Source organism: Carettochelys insculpta, chromosome 12 (genome assembly GCF_033958435.1).
Source record: "Carettochelys insculpta isolate YL-2023 chromosome 12, ASM3395843v1, whole genome shotgun sequence".
Lineage (NCBI taxonomy): Eukaryota > Metazoa > Chordata > Testudines > Carettochelyidae > Carettochelys > Carettochelys insculpta.
The window spans coordinates 9,621,932-9,643,967 of NC_134148.1; the positions used below are offsets into that span (position 1 = coordinate 9,621,932).

The following is a 22,036-nucleotide window of genomic DNA, read 5'->3' on the forward strand; positions in this document are numbered from 1 at the left end:
GATGCACTCTTCTGAGGGACATGCCACTGCTGTCCTTGGGGCCACAGTCATCTGGGCATGTGGAGGGCCCTGGTCATGTCTCTTGTCCCCGCCCCTTAACCCCGGGGGGTGTGCACCGGGGGGGTACATACCTGACAGTCCGCTCCCACGGTCGGGGGACACCCATTGGGCGGACACCCTGCTGGAGCTGCAGGATGGAAGGGCGATGCGGAGCCCCCCGTCGCTGGAGGAGTCCCCCTCCTCCTCCTCCGGCATCCCAAGGATGGGCTCCTGGGGGGGCCCCTGGGGTGCAGGGCTTGCCTCCAGGGTGGACTCTGTCTCCAGGGGCCTACTGGGGCTCGTCAGCCAAGGTGTCAAGAGTGGCCGGGGGGAGGAGGTGTACCGGGGGCCCAGGATGGCCCTGAGCTCCCTGTAAAAGGGGCAAAGGGCAGGGGCAGCCCCAGATCGGCTGGCCGCATCCCGGGCCTGGGCGTAACCCTGCAGCAGCTCCTTAACCTTACTCCGGACGTGGTCAGGAGTGCGGGCAGGGTGACTCTGGGCAGCCAGGCCCTCAGCCAGCCGAGCGAACGCACCCGTGTTCTGCCTCTTGCTCCCCATTACCTGGAGCACCTCCTCCTCGTCCCAGAGCCCCTGCAGGTCCCGGATCTCAGCCTCCGTCCAGGAGGGGCTCCGCTGCCTCTTCCCCGGCTGGCTGCCAGCCTGGGAGTCCTGGTTCCCCCTGGGGGGGGTGCCCTGGGGGCGCTTGGAGGGCTGGCTGGCTGCCATCACCGCTGGCTGTTGGGCTGCGGCTGCTGCGGGCATGCAGGCTGAGCACGTGGCAGTGCTGCTGCCTGCATGCGCTCTCAGCTTCCTGCACAGGAACTCAGGGGTGGGGAGCTTTAAGAGGCTGCTGCACGCGGCGACCATAGAGCTCGGGGCTGGAGAGAGCATCTCTCAACTCCTCAGCTGATGGCCGCCATGGCAGACCCCGCTATTTCGATGTTGCGGGATGCGGATCGTCTACATGTGCCCTAGTTCGATGTTGAAGTAGGGTGCTATTCCCATCTCCTGTTGGGGACAGCGACTATGACGTCTCACCGGCTTACATCGATTTCAACTTCGAAATAGCGCTCGCCATGTGTAGACGTGGCGGGCGCTATTTCAAACTTGGCACGGCTACTTCGAAGTAGCCGGCTCGTGTAGACACAGCTTGATTATGTGACACCACCAAAACCAGCATAATTTATTTTTAGTTAGACATATCAGAGACATTTAATTCTAAGTCCTAGACAAGAAGTATGAAAGCATTGCTCAGTCTTCAACACTTAGTGCAGCAATTTCAAACTAAATAACTGTATTAATTTCAATTCAAAGGGCTTTATCCTGCTTCCATGTACACCAATGCAAATCAGGAATAACCTGACTCAGTGGAGTTTAACCAATCTGAAACTCATGTAGGATTAGAATGAAGCCAAGGATAATTTTAAAAGAGAAAAACACAACACTGAAATAATTTACTGGCGTTAGTCAATTACCTGTGACATAAGAGTTGTATCTGAAAAGCTGTATGTACTCTTATTAATTCTGTGACTTGTGGTGCCCAAGTCATATACCAGGACCCTATTGTTTTAGACTGTACAAAGAACAAAAGCACCGAAAATCCTTGCTTTCGAAGAGCGTATAGGTTAAAAATAAGAGTTTCAGGTTACTATAGACAGTTGGGGAACACAGATTCACTTACGCCAGTAGCTCTTTTTTACAACAGGGTCTGTAATGTTGTTCACATATTTACATGTTCCATAACATTGTTGTTGCCCTGCAGGTACAGGATGGCTTCGTGGCTGAACAGCTCTAAATTGGTTCTTGAGAAACATACAAAAACATTGCTGTCTTTGTTGTTTTACCCAACCTAGGTCACACAAGGCCAGGATGGATACACCCTTTCAGCTGAGCCACACAGTATGCATTTGTCTCCTATTCCAATGTAAAACTATCTGTGATGGAGGGATTGCAGACAATGGCCTCCCCACATGGTTGGGGGAGAACTGCCAAGGGGTGGCCAACTTCCAGCATGTCTTTCTAGGCCCTATATTCACATGGCTCAGATGAAAAGCAATTGAAGTTGTGCATATTTCTATGAACTGGGGGCTCTTGACTATCTGAGAAACAATAGGAATTATTCATTTTCCAGCATTTATTTTGGCTTTTATGAACAGGACAGGCTAAGCATGTCCCTGATTAAACACATGGCCATCTGTGAAATTATGCAAGGGATGAATTCCTCCCTGCATGTTTTCTTATGATCTTTAGCCTAGGCCATAACAACAAGAAGTCCTGAGGCATCTTATAGACTAAAAGATATATTGGAGCAAACGTTTTCATGGGCAAAGACCCACTTTGTCAGCTGCATCAAAAGATCCATGAATTCGGCAGCTTAAGTTATATGGAACAAATTTCAAACAATTCCTTCATGATTTATTCTTCTTGTCAGCAAAAAAAAAATGTCTTCTCCTGTCCATCTGCCAACATAAAAAGGAAAAAACATGTATTCTAGATAGATGGAAAGAAATAGTTCCTGGGTCACTGATATCACAGTTGAATATTCTGTATATGTACAATCATTAATGCCTGAAAACTAGCAAATACACAGATTCAGTAATTGGAGCAAACCACCTACAGATGTTGACAACTTTTTGATGTACTTTTGTGTATATAAGCATAAACTTATGTTAGAGATGAGAAAGACAAGGCCCATCTAGTCTATCCAGTTCCACCCATGTTTTATACAATAATTATTAATGCATTCACCACTGTAGTTTTGCATATCCGAATCAAAGTCCATCTCCCTCAAGAGACTGTCCCACAACCTAATGCATGTCCCTGCCAAAAAGTTCTGGTGATTGCTGCTCTTTTAACTTGCTCTAGCATAGGCAGAATGCCTATAAGGCAAGCAATAGTTGCAGGAATTTTTTTGTCATTCTGATACCTTGCTTTTTTTTTCCCCTGCTTTTGGTATCAAATCACAAGCTAAAGCTGTTTAAAAGTTTGTGTACTTTCTGTCTTGAATAGTATCCTTAAACAATCCAAACCACGTCCTAAGTGCCCAATGGTTTAAGACTTTGGAACTTTGTCTGCAGAAAAGAGGATCTTATCCCTATGAATTATTGTGAAAGGTTGTTAATAGAGTTTAAAAATAAAATCTAATTGTACCGTACCTTCTGGTTTGGTTTTGCTTTCGCTCCCTTCACAAGGTCAAGGGGAATTTGCTCATATGTATTATCAGTAGCAGAAATTAGCTTTGATGATGAGCCTTTCTGGAAATTCTCAGAAATTTTTTCATATGTATTTGCAGTGCAGTTCTCTGTTCTGGAGAATCTTATGTTCATTGAAGACACCACATCACAAGGATTACTGGATTGTGTTAGGGAAGACTTGGAAAGTCTGTCAGGAGCTTGGCCATGAGTAGATGACTTTGGCAGCATGGCAGGAATCTGTTCATAAGTATTGCTCTCACTATCAGAGCCAGAAACAAAAAGCTTACAAGCTTTCACCTTCTCAATCTGACTGTATGTGCTATGTGTCAGTGAATCGTAAAGGCTCGTGTCTGTTTTTCTAAATCCTTCATTGCTTTGGAAGGAGGTTGTATAGGTTGCAAATACCTGTTCTGCACCTGGGAACTCCACAGAGGTCCCAGCTCTAATGGGTATCTTAGGAGATGACTGAGGGTGTGTTGGAACAGGAGTATTTAATGTCAACTTCTTTGTGTCTGCAGAAGTTGATGGGCAAAGGGACAGGGAATTGACACTTGGACCCCAAAGAAATGAGGAACGGCTTTTGCCTTGCTCAAACATAACTTCAGAATAAACTATTTCTGGAGCCAATGGCTTTATATGATCAATTTTTTTTTCATAAAAATGTTCGGCTTGCTCAGCCAAAGCATACACCGAACTGACTCTTTTGCTGTAGGAATAGCGTGAATAGTCTGGTTCTTCTGGTGTTTGCTGGGTGCCTCCTTGTGATGAACAAGCTGATTTCTCAATGAGGATTTTGTCAATGGCAGACTGGGTCTCCAGACTAAAGCATCTGTGGTTCAGATGGTGTTTGTTCAGCTTTGCATATACAACATTTCCTTGATCATCTAAGTCAGGCTTCAATGTCTCCTGCATAAGCAAGCTGCTCCGATCCGGCAATGGTGGGGCTATGTTAGGATCCTGATATAATGGGAAGGAAAAAGAGGAACATAATTTTCAATGCATACACAAAGGCAATGAGATAGATTCAGACTGGGGTTACTCCCAGGCAACTTCACAGAAATCAAAGAATCCTTAAACGTTACACATCCCATACACTTACTGAGATCCGAGTCCTCACCCAGAACTCTTATTGAGTCCAATAGGGAATTTGGCTTCCAAAGCAATATAAAGGACTTGGATCATTAATTTTCATGGAAGATGTGTGGTTACATTTTCTCCAGTTTTTCTCTGAAAATATCAAGCAGCAAGATTTGGGCCTGTCTTTAAAAGTCAGTTCCACACCCTTGAAATGCAGCAGCTGTTCACTATCCCCTTTTTGTGTGGTGGGGGTGGTTACTGGGGTGTCAGGTGTGCACCTTAAGCACAGACAATAGAATTGTGCACTATGGAGAATCAAAGAACCAAATGCTGTACTCTAGATGAGGGTCACCAGAGTCGCACAGTAGAAGAGACCATCATCTCCTTGGTCTGTGACCTGATGCCTCTACTTTTGCAGCCAAAACTATTTTGGCTTTTTTGATGCCAAGTCACATTGCAAATTAATGTGTAACTTGTCCATAATTTCAACTAGATCCTTCAGCATATTAGTTTCCTGTGACACTACTGGTAAAAACAGGACATGTGTTTACAGGATGAAATTCGTCCCTATGAGAAGCCAGGACAATGTCTGTGCACCTGTTAAATCTCCCTTAAAGCATTATTTTGAGTGCCCAAGGACTGATACATAAGCCCATATACCACAGACCCGGTGAGAGACCTGAGGCCTAGACCACAATAATCAAGACATTGCTAATATAAAGCTGAAGTTGTGAACAAGAGGCAGATCTCTGCTCACAGCAGTTGGCAAGAACAAGGCTGATGTTACAGAAACCCTCATTCCTAAGAGGCACTAAGCACAGGCTTGAAACGCATTCCAGAGGGAAGGTAACAGATACCTCATTAAGAAACATCTCATTACCAACACACACCCCACAGATAACAGGAACATAGCAACCCACGCTCATAGCAAGGTCTAAACTGACAGTATGATGGCTGAACACGTTCAAGTTAATACCAGCACATCCCAATACCAAAATGCTCCCTATAGATACAAGAACCATAGTGACTCATGTGGAGGATGGGATCCGGATGACAGTAATGTTAGTAATGTTTTGATCAAACCACCATGTACAAGGTAATGGGTGGTAACTAGGTAAAGTAGAGGGTAGCAACATAGTAAGTCAGGAGTGATGAGTACCTGTGAATAAAAATGTAACCCAAGAGAGTTGTCTTTGTTCAGCCTAGGGTCAATGTCGCATTCCTTGGCATGGACTGAGCTGTATCCATTACCACAGGCACACATTCTTGGTATCCTCATAGAGTGTGCTGGGTGCTATTACTGTGTTTCCTTTGCAATAAACCTGGCTGATTCTCATTATCTGATTCTGTGGGCTTTGGGGGGTTCTCTTGGAGTCTACTACATTAGCCATCTATGCAGGGCTAATGTGGTCTGCAGAGGTAGTATGCACATGTAGATGAATGATCTTCATCACTGGACAGAGCAAGACACCTGTCAGGACCCCACACCGGTGACTTCTGACTACCACAGTCACCTTTGAAAGAAGTTGTGAATGGGTGAGAGAGGATGGATCACTTTATAATGTCCCTGTTCTGGTCATTCCCTCTGAAACACCTGGCATTGGCCACTGACAGAAAACAGGATAATGAGCTAGATGGAACTTTGGTCTGACCCAGCAGGCTGTTCTTATGTTGACAGAAAATAACTCCAAGGGTGTTGTTATAGTGTTATTGAATCTCTATTTCCTGTCCTGAAACATCACCATATAGAATTGTAGCTCCTGGAACATGGTTCTCAACACAGAAGGTCACCATAGCAACACTAATTAATGCAAAATACTTGCTACCTCAGCTTCATACAAGTCCCCAGTAGCTGGCCATTATTTTTGCATTCTCCATATTACCTACCTGGCCATCAAAGTTCTTTCTGTCTTCTGGTAGGTGTTTGTACTCTCTCTTTGACTTTGGAGATGGAGAGGTGGCTTCCTTTGGTGGCACAGTGTTTTGTGAGCTGCCAGATCCTTGCCTTATCAGCAAGGGATTGACTTCCTCACTGTTACTTTGCTTTGAAGAGGTTTGGTAGTCCAAAGAGATCTCATCATACACACTTTTCTCAATTGTCTATGGAAAAAAAATTGTTGTTAGTGACTAAAATATATGGCTACATCTACACTAGAAGAATCTGTCTACAGAAGTTACTCTCGGAAGAGATGTTCCAGCAAAACTTCTGTTGACAGGATCGCATCTACACATAAAAGTGGATCAATCTTTTGATTCACTCTGTCAACAAAAGGGCCACCAGAGCATCCACATTGCTTTTTTGTTGACAGTTTCTGTTGACAAAACACATTTCGTGTGTAGATGCTTTGCGAGTTTTTGTTGACAAAACTCTCAGTGTAGACATAGCCATTATAAGTAACTACTATGAAGATGAATATAATTCTCATGCCTTTCCTGAAAGATTAGTAGCATAAACTCTTCCATTTTTAATAAAGATATAAATAAGTTCAGTTACCAAGTACTATTAATTCTGCAAAAGGGCCTTATTACGATAGCTTTATATAATACTCCACAAGGAGTGTTTGGAACATCAGAACTGCTGTACAAGAACAGACCCATGGTTCGTCTAGTTTCATATCATATCTCTGTCAGAAGTTGAGATGAGGCACTTCAAAAATCAAAGACTCAGGAATTGTACATACTACCACTTATGTTAGTGCAACATACGTTCCTCAGAGGTGTGAACACACTAAGCGCTGGTGTGGACAGTCATATGTGGGTGGGAGAGATTCTCTCACCAACATAGCTATTGCCTCTCCTGGAGGCAGAGTTAGACTGTTGGAGGTAGAGTTAGGCTGACAGGAGGGAATTCTCCTGTTGGAACAGAGCATCTGCGCCAAACATGTTGCAGCAGCGTAGCTACCTCAGTTCAGCTGCACTGATGTAGCACATCTAGTGTAGACTGACACTCAGAGGCACCTCTTTGCACCTGGAGGATTTTTTGTCTTTCTGTTCCATGCTGTGGAAATAAGATATGATGCGATCTGAAAATTCAGCCAAAAAAGGTCAAATTCTGCTATCAGGTATGATAGTGCAAATCTTTAGCAACTCCCTTGAATTCAGTGGAGCTAGTTATGATTTACACAGGGAAAATGAAAGAACTGGGACTAAACCATATCCATTCTCCAGGTCTGATAGCTAACTGTGGATTTAGATGGGCAGGAGCCTTTGACAGCAATAACTGTTTCCACTGATGAAAAGAGAAGCAAAAAAGTCACACGGGCTTTTCATAAAATTTTGCCATTTTCACTTCAATTTGACTGGGTTATGTTTCCTGATGGGTTGCTGGTCACTGAGGCTGTGTCTCCACAGGCACAAATCTTTGAAATAGCCATGCTAATGGCCATTTCGAAGATTACTAATGAAGCGCTGAATTGAATATTCAGCACCTCATTAGCATTAGGACGCTTCCAGCAGCGGTGCTTTGCAAGCGCCACTTTCCAGCGCCCGCGGCTCAGCGCGGCTACACAGGGGTCCTTTTTGAAAGGACCCTGCACCTTTCCAAATCCCCTTATTGCGTTCAGGTGATCGGGATAAGGGGATCTGGAAAGGTGAGGGGTCCTTTCGAAAGGAAGCCCTGTGTAGCTGCGCCAAGCCGCAGGCGTTCGAAAGCGGCGCTTGCAAAGCACCGCTGCCGGAAACGTCCTAATGCTAATGAGGTGCTGAATAGTCAATTCAGCACCTCATTAGTAATCTTCAAAATGGCCATTAGCATGGCTGTTTCAAAGATTTGTGCCCGTGTAGCTACAGGCTGAGATGGCATGGTGTTCTCTGCACTAAAGCACATAAAGCTTGTATTTTAACATTCTGTTGTCAAAGATTACAGAACTCGAACGCAACAGCAATCAACACATGCAGCCTACAGCTGCCTCATCAGCCCTCACCCTATTTTCCAGTATAGATGACCCTCCCCTGAACTTTGTAGTCACACCCATGTGCTTACATAATAACAGCTACTTCATATATCCTTCCCCTCATTAATAAACAAATCAATAGACTGCTGTTCTTTCTCCATCAAACTATTCCTCAAAGAACTGGCAACATTCAGTGAATCTCTGGAATTTAACTAGTCTGCCACTGTGTGTGAGAAGCATTAAGGTTGAGGATGGGGGTGCGCGGCAATTTGGGGCTGAGAGGGGTTAAACCTGGGGATGGGGGAGTGCAAGTAACGAACTTTCTAACTGGTACAAACATTGTGTGTGCATTGCTCTGAAAATAGGGCTTACAAAAAGTATGGTTTGACGTTCTTCATGAAGGATTGTCTTATATTCATGTGCATTGCAGCTCCTGAAGTCTTGATTTTGTAACTGAAATTGAAAAAATGGCTCTTCTTGCTATTTTGGTTGCAGATCCCTGTTCTAAGTTGAATGGAAGTGGAAGAGATTGGGTTGCATTTAGGTGACTAAGTCAATTTTCTAAGCAATCAGTCCATACTACAGGGTCCACTCTACTGACTTGAAGGGTTCCTAAGATCAGCTTTTGTTCTCCTGGTTTTCATGAGGAGTAATGCCAAAATCAACCTTGCATGGTTGACTTTAGCATGGTACAGACAGAGTGTTGTGAAATTAGACGGTCTTGGCCTCCAGCAGGTGTCCCACAGTACCTCAATGTGACCAATGTGGCCACTACCTTCAGCTCTGCTGCTTTCCACATGTGCAGGAAATAGCCTAGAAAAGTTTGCGTTTCATTTCCTGTTTGGCTGGCGTGGTGAGTGCACAAGGTAGCACACCTCAGCAGCACATCTAGCCATGAAAGCCCATAGTCACAGATGAGCTCCAGCATGGAGTGTGCAGGAGATCTATGACATTACTACTGTCAGGGAATGAAGCCATGTGGCAAAGCTACAAAGCAGCTCAAGAAATGCAGACATCTATGCCAAGATCTCACAGAGGCTGGTAGACAAAGGATATATCAGGAACACCCAGGAGTGCCACATGAATATAAAGGTGCTCAGAAGACCGAAGTACTAGAAGACAAAGGAAGTAAAGGACGTTCTAGGTCATTGCTGCAGATATGCCACTTCTGTGAGAAGCTCCATTGTATTTGCAGGGGGTTGAGGGGGCAGCCACTGTCCCCAACCAGTCCTTTGATACCTCCCAAGAGATTCCTTAGGCAGCCTCTGACAGCACAGGGAACACATGGTGGGTGAGAAAGAGGAGGACAACCATGGTCAGCAGACAAATGTAGTAGCTGATCTTGTCAACAGCCAGGAACTTTTTTAACTTTGGATCTCATCCCCTCCTCCCAGGATGTTTCGCAGATGAGCTCTCATGGCAGGGAGGGTACCACTGGTGAATTCTCATTTTAATCATGCTATAAGTAGGTTAAGGCATTTGGGTGATACGTGGCAGATGCTCTATCTACAGCCCAGGGACCCTGGAACAATTTGTTAATGTGTCTGGGGATGGCACACCAATCCTCCCTGCACATCTCTATAATGTTCTCAGACACGTACTCTTTAATCCTCCTCATAAGGCTGTTGGAGAGGCTTGTCTTACTCTGACCTCCACAATAGGATACCTTTCTTCTCCAAACCACAGTAATCTGGTGTCATTGTACCACAGAGCACTGCAGTATACTGACCAGCCTTCTGCCCACATTCAGCCAGCATCCATTCGTTATCAATGTTTGTTATCCTAAGCAGGCTGATATCACTCTTTGCAACCTGGAGGAAGCAGGGGAAGGAGCATTAAGCTATTATGCTAGTACCGGCTGTTCTGCCATGTCAGGACCATCGTGCTTCCCCACCCTTCCATGGGCTCCTGGGGAAAGGGAAACGTTACTTATCCCAGCCAAAGGGGCAGAGGGAGTATGTGACAACTACAAGAGCAACACACAGAGCCACAAGGAGGAAAGGACAAGCTGCACTGCCTTGTCCTGTCTCCCTCCCACATCCTTGTGCTAATGGGAAAGGGAAACTTTCACTATTCCAGCAGAGCAGGGAGCAGAAGCAGGAGACAACCATGAGAGCCACACAACCCCGATAGCACAAGCCATACTACCATGCCTGCCCCACGCCTAGCCTCCCTTTCTTTAGGCCCCTGGGGGAAGGGAGAGGCTCAATGCCTCAGCAAAGCAGGGAGGGGAAGCACAGCTGCAGAAACTGATTTTGGATTCACAGGCTTGAGAGCATGCCCCAGTCTGTGCCTTGCCATGATCAGAAGCAAACTGCATCAAGTAGGTACCTTAAGATCTCTGTGTTGTACCTGCTGCTCAAATGACACTTCAAAGCCAAAATTTGTCCTTGGACAGAACACATCCCTATTGCATTCCACAGGAGCTCTTTTATGGCATTGCTTTATAAGGTGTAAAACTTCCCCCTAAGGCCTGGCCTTCATTTATATTTTGGTGCAGTGTGGTCAACAGTTGGCTAACTGGCTGCCATCCTTCTCCCCACCCTGCAGCTGTTAGACTGGCACAGATCTGAAGGAGAAAATGAACATGAGAAGATATGTTCCTAGATCAAATGCAAGCTGCCCGCCTGGACAGGACACAGGTAAATGAACGGAGGAGAACCATGCTGGCGAAGAGCAGGGCAGATTGGGAAAACAGGAAGGAAGATCAGGAGGATCGGAAAGTGTGAAGCTCAGACCCAGGAGGAGATGTTGCAGCTGATGAAGCAGCAAACAGAGCTCCTGTGGTGCACCCAGGCAGCCCATGAGGAACCACATGCCCTCCTTGCCATGTTCCTCACCTTTCCCCCATCAGCACCCCGGAATGTGGGGAAGGGAGGAATCAAGGGCAGTCTTGCGTTCCACGCCCAGGTACTCTTTTCAGAGAAGAAGGCTGACATTACACCACTTTGTTAAAGACTCCTCATCCTTTGCTTATTCACCCCTGAAGACCCAGCCATGAACTCCTTTACTGTCCCTTGAATAAAAACGATTAAGCTTGCAAAAGCAGTGTCTTTACTCTTGTGCTGCAAGAGAGTGGCCTTACAGGATTTACATGCCAGCACACTTCATATCGGAGGTTCCTCCTTGAAGGCACAGATGCAACTGTCATGTTGCTATCTGGTCATTCATAAAGCTGTTTTTCAAAGGCTTGCTTTCAAAGAAGCAGTGCCCCTCACTGTATTCTCCTTACTGCCATGGTGTCTAGCTGCTCATAATTAGTGACCAGGTGATCTATCTTGGCCCTCCAGCCTCCCCCTTGCTCTCACATACATTATGAAGCATACAGCAGATTGCCACCATGAGGAGACTGTTGCTTCCAATGGGGTCTAAACAAGTCAGGGGGCTCCTGAACCTGGTTTTTAAATGGCCAAAAGCACATTCTACTACCATTTTGCACTTCCTTAGCCTGTAGTTGAACTGCTCCTTGCAGTGGTCCAGGCTGTCTGTGTATGTCTTCACAGTGAGCCCACAGAGCAAGGGGGAAGGTGGATCTCCCAGGATCACTGTTGGCACCTCCATGTCTCTGATGGTGATTTTCTGATCTGGGAGGAAAGTTCCATTCTGTAGCTTTCTGAACAGACTAGAGTTCCTAAACATGCACACATCACACACCTTTCCTGACTATCCCACATTGATACTGGTGAAATGACCCTTGTGATCCACTATTCAACACCATGGAGAAGTACCCCTTGTGGTTTATGTACTCTGTAGCAAGGTGGTCTGGGGCCAAGATAAGTATGTGCATTCCATCTATCTCCCCACCACAGCGATCATCCTTCCGTCACAGCAAAAACATTCACTATACCCTGCATCTTTCCCAGAGTGACTGTCTTTCATAGTAAAAGGGTATTGATCACCTTGGCTACCTGGATGACAGCAGCTCCCTGTAGATTTGCAAATTCCAAATTGATTGCCCACTGACCAGTAGCTATCTGGCATTACAAGCTTCCACAGGGCTTGCTTCTGAACTATCACAGCCGCTCTCAATTTGGCATTGCATTGTTTCAAGGTGAGGGAAAGCAAGTCACAAAGTTCCATGAAACTTTATGCATGTGAAAGTTTTGTAACGGCTGCTGATTGTTGCATATGTGCAGAACAATACGGTCCCACCAGTCTGAGTTTGTGTCACATCACCAGAACTGGCACTCCACTGTGTTCAAAGCAAAGTGCAGCCAGCATCTCCCCAGTCCTCCTTTCCGCTGTTTTACATTTGTGTGTGTCTGTGTCCTTCTCAGAGTCTTCACTAGTCTCACAGCTGCTTTGGCTCTGTATATACCACAGCACAGTGCATGACGTGCTCATGATACTTGCCACAACAGTTTGAAGCTGGAGAGGCTCCATGCTAGCCCTGAAATGGCATCTGCCAGGATATAAAAAAAGTGTGTGAAAACACTTTATGCTGTTGCTTTCCAAGGGGAGGGAAAGGAGAGAAGTGCACTATGGGAGGCTGATGGCACATACGCAGAACCATCTGAAGCACTTTTTTGTGCCAACAGACACTGTAAGCTTAACCCACAATGCAAGGGGGCAACAGGAACTGTGAGACAGGTACCCACAGTGCATTGCTGATGACATTGAAGCTGTCCATGCTAATGGGACACACTGCATTGGCCTCATGTGACAGTGTGCACATGCACCCTTGCCTTTACAAAATTGGGTAGTGCAAAATCGACCTTAACAAATTCAATGTAATTTCCTAGTGTAGACATACCTTCAGTGTTGCACCATTTCTTTGCACACCAGTATGGCTCCAGACAAGTCTACAGATAGCTTGATGGGTGAGTTCGCACACATTCTTCTGTATAAGTAATTTGGTCAGAGGATCACTGACAGCAGCAACAGGTGTTTGTGTTTTTGTTTCAGCAAGTGTCTTCAGACTTAATCTGGCACAATTCTGGGGAAAGCAGGTGTCTGACATCAGACCTGTTTCCCCTGCTGTTAGTCCAAATTCTAACAATTTCTCCTGGCTTAAGCTTCCTTGGGTAACACAGCAGTTTTGTCACAATGGCCGTGTCTACACTAGCCCCAAACTTCGAAGTGGCCACACAAATGGCCATTTCGAAGTTTACTAATGAAGCACTGAAATGCATATTCAGCACTTCATTAGCATGCGGGCGGCCAGAGGCGCTTCGAAATTGACGTGGCTTGTGGCCGCGTGGCTCGTCCCAACGGGGCTCCTTTTTGAAAGGACCCCAGCTACTTCGAAGTCCCCTTATTCCCATGAGCAGATGGGAATAAGGGGACTTGGAAGTAGGCGGGTCCTTTCGAAAAGGAGCCCCGTCGGGACGAGCCGTGTGGCCGCGAGCCACGTCAATTTCAAAGCGCCTCCGGCCGCCTGCATGCTAATGAAGTGCTGAATATGCATTTCAGTGCTTCGTTAGTAAACTTCGAAAGGGCCATCTGCATGGCCATTTCGAGGTTTGGGGCTAGTGTAGACATGGTCAATGTGTCATATTCGTTATCTTCTTTCTTGTTTTTTTAAAACTCTTGAAAACCGTTCTGAGAGCAACATTATCAGTGGTTCACTGTCAATCTGGAAGGGTATTTCAAGTGCGGTCCCACGGGGATCAGTTCTGGGTCCACTTCTGTTCAATATTTTCCATAAATGATTTAGACAGTGGCATAGAGAGTACACTTATGAGGACAATACCAAACTGGGAAGGTTTGCAAATGCTGTGGGGGATAAGATTAAAATTCAGCATGATCTGGACAAAGTGGAGAAATATTCTGAAGTAAATAGCATGAAATTCAATAAGAACAAGTGCAAAAAAAGATAACCCCTCCAGTTAAGAAGGAACATTCCGTTGCTTGTGTACATAATTGGAAATGATTGCCTCGGAAGGAGTACGGCAGAAGGGAATCTGGAAGTCATAGTCCATCACAAGCTAAATGTGAGTCAACATAAAAAAAATCTGGGATGTGTTAGCAGAAGTGTTGTAAGCAAGAAACAAGAAGTAAAATTCTGCTCTATTCCATACTGTTTAGGCCCCAGCCAGAACAGCACATCCAGTTTTGGGGGCCACATTTCAAGAAACATGACTTGTGAGCACGGCTGGTGACAGACTTCCCTGAACCCTTTGCAATGCATTTGGCAAGGGCCACCCTCAGCGCTGCCTGAATCATTCTGTGTGAGGCTCCAGCTGCTGCTGTTGCATTGGTAGCAGCAGCAGAGCCCTGGAGCCCTGGAGCCCTGGGCCTTTTTAAATCACTGGACCCTAGGGCAAGTGTCTCTTTCCTCTCCTCCCCACCCCCACCACTGCACCCTCCCCCCATCAGTGGCCCAGCCTATGAGGAAAGATTGAAAAAATTGGATTTATTTTCAACTACATGCAATACCAACAGACCCAGGTAGCCAGCCCCAGGGACAGAACCTGTGAGCATAGGGTCTAAAGCACTGCACTCTACCACATGAGCTAAAGACCAGGTGGCTCTTAGCTGAGGCTGTAGAGGAGAGACTTTACTCACCCCAGATGAGGTCTCAGTGCCTCTGGGTACTACATACACAAAAAGTCCTTACAAAGGAGGAGGGAGAAAAACTGTTCTCAGTAACTTCTGAGGGTAGGACAAGATGCAATGGGCTTTAATTGCCACAAGAGTAGTTTAAGTTGGACATTTAGGAAAAACTTCCTAGTGTCAGGGTGGCTAAGCATTGGAATAACTTGCATAGGAACAGTGTAGCATCGCCGTCATTGGAGGTTTTTAAGAGCAGTACAAACACTCCTCAGGGATGGTCTAGATAATATTTAGTTCTGCCTTGAGCACAAGGGACTGGACTAGAAGACATCTAAAGGTCACTTCCAATCCCCTGATCCTCTGATCTTTAGTCTCAGCCAAAAGCAACAGTTACTTTGTCAGATCTCATTTCATCAGGCACTAAATGAATTCTGAAGAGCTGAACATACTTGAGTACAAGCTGTTGTAAGATTTTCTCCAAAAGGCTTGATTTCTGAAGTCTTATAATAACCTATCAGCTCTGCAAGGCCTTCGTGGGTACAGGTATCTCCTGACACTCCATAATGTCCATTCCGAAAGTGATTAATGACGAAATGCCGACATCGATCTTTTCCTCTGCAATTGAAATACACAGTTTAGACTTAAGTACCAAGCACAACATACATGCTGAGGCAATTGCTCTGTTTTTGCACTCATGGTTCAGGTCTGAGAGTATATGGAACCAGTCCAGCTTCCATTTTATCCAAAACACTCAAAAGGAAGGGATTGAATGGAAGGGTCTGATTTGACCTATTGTTGCACAGGCAGCCTTAACTCTGGAATTTCCTGACTTTTGAGTGCTTGACTTACAACCTTAATATGCTTTTAGTGTGCTTTTTAAATGTAATTTCCTACATTAGGGGGCCCTGGAAAAAATAGAAATTTCATCATGTGAAATTACATTGACTTTAAGCTAGGCCCTCAGCAAGATTGTGACGGTAACATTAGTACAGAGTTATCTTGTATGTGGATTGGCTGCCATTAAGGGATAAGGAAAGTCCAGAGCAGACACCAAAACCCTGAAATGAAATGAAACATGCTCAGTGCAGGCAGAATCTTTGAAGAATTTAGTGATCCCGCACCAACAAATCTCTAATGAAAATGTGTAAATTGAGATTTTTAAATGGCAAAGATATAATTGTTTTTTCCAGAGGATCAGCTAATGCCACATTTCTGGTAACATCTCAGGGCAGGTCTACACTAGACCTGAAAGTCGATTTCAGCAATGCAATTCTAGCTACTGCAATTGTGTAGCTAGAATCGACATATCTGTAATTGCCTCACCTGACTGTCTTCACTACGGGAGGTCAACAGGAGAGTTTCTCCCATTGATCTCCCTTACACCTTGTGATAGCAAGAAGTACCAGAGTCGACTGCTGCCCCCAGAATGATGGATTCTGTATGTCTTTACCAGAAGTAAAGATTGTGCACACTTTCCCGGAGGCACAGATGTGCCCTAACATCTCACCTCTGCATCTGATCCTATGCACTTGGCTGAAAATCCATTGCATCAGCAGCAAACCTAGTAGACCATCACCAGTGACCAGCTATTGAGCTAAGTATCAACACCTTTTGGTAAACAGCAATATGAAGCTTAAGACCAACCTTTTTGCTGAAAAGCAGCGTGACTTCACGGGGAGGCTAATGAGGAAGAGAAGGTGTCTGAGTTCTGAGACAGGGTGGCAGTGTGATGAGGAAAGGAGAGGAGAAACTCCCATGACGTGTTGGTTGAAGCTTAAAGCAGGTTTTGCATTTGACCACAAACCATCAAGCTGCTGCTGCTGCATACCCAATAGCTAACAATTGTGAAAGGTCAGCAGAGGTGTTTTGCATATGCCTGTTCCCATATCCTATACTGGTCAGAATGGCAGATGCTCCCTGATAATTGAGTTTCCTGGTCCCTTCCTTCAGTAGCATGATCATTTTGACATAGACCTTATTTTTTTAGTCCTATACAGTAAACCCTTGATTTAATGGACCCTGATTTAACAGACTTTGGAAATGACGGGCGCTGTCCTCCAGCCCCCTGCCCCCTGCATGCAAATAAATTCCAGTGACTCACCAGAGCCATGGGGGCTGGAGCAGCTGCTGGAGTAGCTGGGGAAAGAGGTGCTGCAGTGCTGAGTGTGCCGAGAGCCGCAGGAGGTGGAAGGAGCCACGCCCTGGCACGCAACTCCTCTCCCGATAATCGGAGATTATCGGGAGATAAATGGGGCAGGAGAGGTGAAGGGAAGTGGGGGCAGAGGGCAGGAGTGAGTGATGGGCTGGGAAGGTCAGTGCATCGTCAGACAATACAACCATTTGGATTTAATGGACTTTCAGCATTAAGGGAAATCCCTTCGACCCCATTAGTCCATTAAATCAAGGGTTTACCGTATGGGGCCAGTCTTGAAGGCTCTACTCATTTAAGGGGGTGAGAACTCCAGACTGGGCAAATGAATAAAAAATTCCAAAAGATAAAATTGTTGCCATTGGCTTTGGTAATATTCTACTTGGTTTCCTGATAGCTGTAAATATGACACCTTATTCCACCATGTAGATTACTGATATCATTATTTTGGGGGATATTTAACTATGGGAGAAAGCATAGGAGAGTGATCTGCATTCCTTCAGGCCTCAAGACACAAGCTAATTGCCAGCGTGGGTCAGGAAGCAGACTCAAAAGTGTAAAGAGCACACAAATCAACATATGTAAAAAGAAGAGCAATTACAAGAGGTGACATTTCCCAACCAAATGGCAGCAGCTTTCTGTTTCCTGCAAAGCGCAGTCTTACCTATATGACAGAACGTAGCCAATTGTTCTGTCACTTAATCTGATAAGAAAACAGCCGACATCTTTGTTTTTAAGCAGCTCTTCACTCTGCCTGAAGATTCAGAAAGAGAGTGAATTACAATTAATTTCAATTTAGCATCCAGTTCTGTCAAAAATAGCACATGAAATGCTTAGTGACTTCTAGGAGAACAAAATGCATTGTACTGTCACAGTAAAGACACCTGAGCCAGTCAATGGACTGATGGAAAAACACTTCTCATGCCACCAAACAAAAACTTTCATTTTGAAAGTTTCCAGTCAGAAGAATTATAATGTATTGCATTTGTGAAAATTATAATAGATCATCACAATCCATAAGCATTTCTCAAACTGATCCTGGATGACTAGAGAATGTACAGTCCATTACAAACAGATGCAAAACTTCAATTCAGACATTCTTACGTCCGCAGAATACTTGCAAACACTAACTTATAGCTGATGAAACACAGTGACATGTTTTAAAACCTGCCTTTTCTCTGCATTAATGCCATCCTGTTAAACTAAGCATGTCAAACACGCGGCCTGCAGGCCACATGCAACCCAATTAATTTTTTTTCTTTTTTGAGGCCTGCACCACGTGTTGCAGAGTATCTAAGTGCAGCCAGTTACTTTGTTGAACCTAGACAAGGAACACGCCTGCAAAGGAGCCAGAGGTTGTGGCCATGACAACTGGACACTGCTGCTGAACACACTGGGCAGAACCTCCCCCAACCCCACACGGCCCCCCAAGGCATGAACTGGGTGGGGAGGGCTTGGTGAGAGCGGGGCTTGGCGCAGCTGGGGCCAGGCACAGCACCAACACCACCGCTGCCATCACAAGAGGAGCGAGGCCACATCCTATGGGCACTGTGGCAAGAGGCTGCTCTGGGGGGAGCTCCTGAGGAGCCCTTGACCCTCTGGAAGCGATGCTTCCCACCCCACCCCAGTCCTCTCCTTCAGTTCTGCCACCACGTGAGGAAAAACCTTCCCCCACCCCCCAGACCCACCTGAGCCAAGCTCTGCATACGCCCTACACAAGCCCAGGCCAGTGGATGGCATGGAGGCCCCCTTGCAGAGCGCCAAGACCTCCTCTCCAGAGCTCCTGAGAATCCCTCCCAGCCAAGCACCTTGCAGAGTCTGCTGGTGCTGGGGTCTGGGCATCCCTTTTCTGGCCACCCCTGACAGCACTGAGTCGGCGGAGGGGCGACCCTGGGCAGTGTGAGCCTGGGGTTGCACCTATCCACTCTGTCATTCCCTGCCCTGACTAGTGAGGGGCTAGGGCCCAGCTGCTCCTGGTCCCGGGCTCCTCCCCACTTCCCCACCCAGCTGCACAACCCCCCTGCTACAGCCCGCTGTGGATCTCAGAGCAATCCTCTGCCCCTCTGGCATGCACCGAGCTCTGGCTGCCCCAGCGGGGCTGGGTTGCAGCGAGCCAGCCTCAGCACCAAGGGGCTTTTTGTGAAATTCCCTAGGAGAGCCCAGCCAAGCTGAGGAAGGCCCAATGGCAGGAGGCTCAGAGATTAACACGTCCTCTGGCTTAGCTCATCTCTCCTTACGGAGCATCCAGGAACCCAGGCCTAGACCAAGTTCCCCTTGGGCTAGCTACTGCACAAAACACAACAACAAAGGCAATCTCTGGGCTTGACAAACTGGCCCCCTAGGCAGCTTTCCTAAACGTAAGTGAGACCAGAAGGCATAGCCTGGGTTAACCAAAAGTTACAACTTTGCCATGCTTGCTCAGATGCATTTGCATAGATCAGCCAATTTTTTGTTTTAAATCTGTTCCTAAAGATAGGTTCCTAAATCCATATTCAGTAATTTGTTGAGGTAAAAATTCATTAATGCAGCTTTAAGGATGCTGGTTGTATCATGCACCTTCAACAACAATCAACCACAATACTCAAACTTTTGACAAGGAGATACACAGTTAACATATGTGCCTACTGACCACAAAACTAAGTGATGTGGCAAGAATACGGCCATTGAAATTCATTGCTGGTAAAACTAATGTAATGCACACTGGATAATGTAATCCCAGCTATACATACAAAACGATGGGATCTATGGTAACTATTAGTGTTCAGTAAAGTGATCTTGGAGTTATGCAAGCATGTCAAACATGTGGCTCACAGGTCTCGTGTCCCAATCGAATTTTGAAACAACAAAATAATAACATTCATATTAAGTATTAAATTCTCAAGTAAAATTATTGTATTATATTCAAACAAGACCTAAAACTATTGTAAAATATACCTATAACAATCTATAGTAATACATAATTACAACTTTCCATTACAAGTACATTTGCTTTGCTGGCCCTGAAAGCTATCAATTTTTGTCTGAGCAGCACTCAGTAGGCTTTGAGTTTGACATGCCTGTGTCAAACGCTTCTCCCTGGAGGAGCACAAACTTGAAAGTAAGCAGAGGTTGGAGGAGTTTTGTTTTGCTTTGTTTTTTTGCAAAGTAAGCTTAAACCTGGTCTGAAACAGGAGAGGACATGAAGAAAGAGACACTTAACAAGAATATTTATTTAATCTACTTTATGCTATACTATATGGTATAGGCTGTCTTACTTTCTTGTAATGAATCCATGGAACCATTCAGGTAAAGTACCATTCTGTAATATAAGAGGAGCCTGTGTTTCCATAAACCACTTCAATGCTAGTTCTTTGAGCATCTCAAAGGACTGGTTTTCGGTTGCTGGGTTAGTTTCCCTTCCTAAGGGAAATTGCTGCTGTTTGTTCTCCATGCTGTCTTGAAGGTGAACCTAAAGCATTTGAAGGGAGAAAAAGAGAACAATGTTATGTGTAAACCTTCACTGCTGCCTTTATTATGGGGAATGTGAGATCTCATTTGCTTATTGTGCACTTTGCCCTGCAGCTCAATAATCAGATAATTATGTATGTTCAATGCTGTCATTGTTGCACAGACTACTTGCTGGTTTTCTCTTGTGCAAGGACTTTAAAGTAAAATCTTCCTTTCTGGTCCATATGGTATTTGATCTTAATAGTCAATATTTCGTTGTATACTGGAACAAAACTGATTTCAAAGTGAGCTCTTGGTATGTAGGAGAGCGCAGAAATTATTATTTATTTATCATTTATTTATTATTATTATTTATATTGAAGTAGCACCAATCTAAATATACCACAGAAGGACTGACAAGAACATTTTTCTCTTACACTTTTACAAAAAAAAATAGTTTTGTCTTTTGAGTGGATTAAGTAACCCAGGTTAAATATTGGAACTTCTAACTCAAAGTCACTGAGGAACCTATTTTGTTCCTTACAATTTTAGGAGGGAGTCACTAAGATCCAGACTGTCAGAGTCTTCTGACCAGACCATGAAACTCTGGAGAACCATTGGCATTAATGGGGTGGGGTTGGTGCAGGTAGAGGAGTGAGTAGTTGCATGCAGCTAGGATTCAGGGAGATGGCACCTGGGCTGGCACATAACATAGTCTCACCCCTGTGGGGCTGTCAGCAGGAGTCCTGCCCCTTGCGGGGCGCCCTAAATAGGGCGCTGCCAGGCACAGTGGAGCACAGGGGCTCAGGGCTTCAGCTCCCCAGGAAGTGCTGGGCTCCAGACTTCAGCTGAAGTTCCAAGCTAAAGCCTCAAGCTCTGTTACATATGAGGGGCTGATGCCCCATGTCCTGGTGTTCCTCCACTGGGACTGAAATCCTGCCAGAGGCACTTTGGGACTTGAGGCTTTGCCTCCACTTGGGGCCTCAGTCCCAGCACACCTCTGGTGGGGCTGAACCTCAAGCCCTGGCATGCCTTGGGAGGGGCTGAAGCTCTGAGTCCTTGTTTGCCTCCTTCAGGGCTGAAGACAAGAGTCCTAGTGTACCTCCAGAGGAACCGGAGTCCCAGCTGCTGGCATGAGTCCTGGAAGGCCCAAAGCCATGAGTTCCAGTGTGCCCTGCTACCTACTGAACAGCCTCTGGACGCTGTGCTGCCTATAGACTATCCCAGTTTAGATGTGACCAAATGTCTGAGTTCAACACCCCTTTGAGTGAACTGAAGAGTAGACAGGAGTGCTTAAGTGTCCTCTCTTGGCAATGGCTGAAGCCTGGCCTCCACTACAGAGTTAAAACAAAAAAGCAGTCAAGTAGCACTTTAAAGACTAACAAAGTAATTTATTAGGTGAGTTTTCGTGGGACAGACCCATGAAAGCTCACCTAATAAATTATTTTGTTAGTCTTTAAAGTGCTACTTGACTGCTTTTTTGTTTGGATAGCATATAGACTAGCACGGCTCCCTCTCTGTTACTACTACAGCGTTAGTTTGACATAAGACCCAAGCACCCCACTCTCTTTTCAGTCCATTGGTGGGAGGCACCAGCAAGGCTTCGGACAATCAGTCCTGGCAGTGGGGCTCACAGGGGAACTCCCTAGCACACCCTGAGTCTGACAGCCTGAGATGTCAGACAGGTGCAGGGCTCAGCCTGAGCTGTGAACCAGGCCAGGCTTCCTTTCACAGCAGGCGGCACCCCACCATGGCTGGACCAA

General features: G+C 45.7%; 1 protein-coding gene across 1 annotated transcript; it reads right to left on the bottom strand.

Moving 5' to 3' along the window:
• Window positions 1–2,289: 2,289 nt before the first annotated feature.
• SH2D7 (SH2 domain containing 7) lies at window positions 2,290–20,447 on the bottom strand. Its single transcript, XM_075007189.1, is given in 7 exon segments — window positions 2,290–2,498; window positions 3,195–4,190; window positions 6,198–6,410; window positions 15,148–15,313; window positions 17,512–17,601; window positions 20,102–20,321; window positions 20,324–20,447. Coding segments are annotated over 7 exon segments (1,860 nt in total). The 3' UTR covers window positions 2,290–2,447.
• Window positions 20,448–22,036: the final 1,589 nt, after the last annotated feature.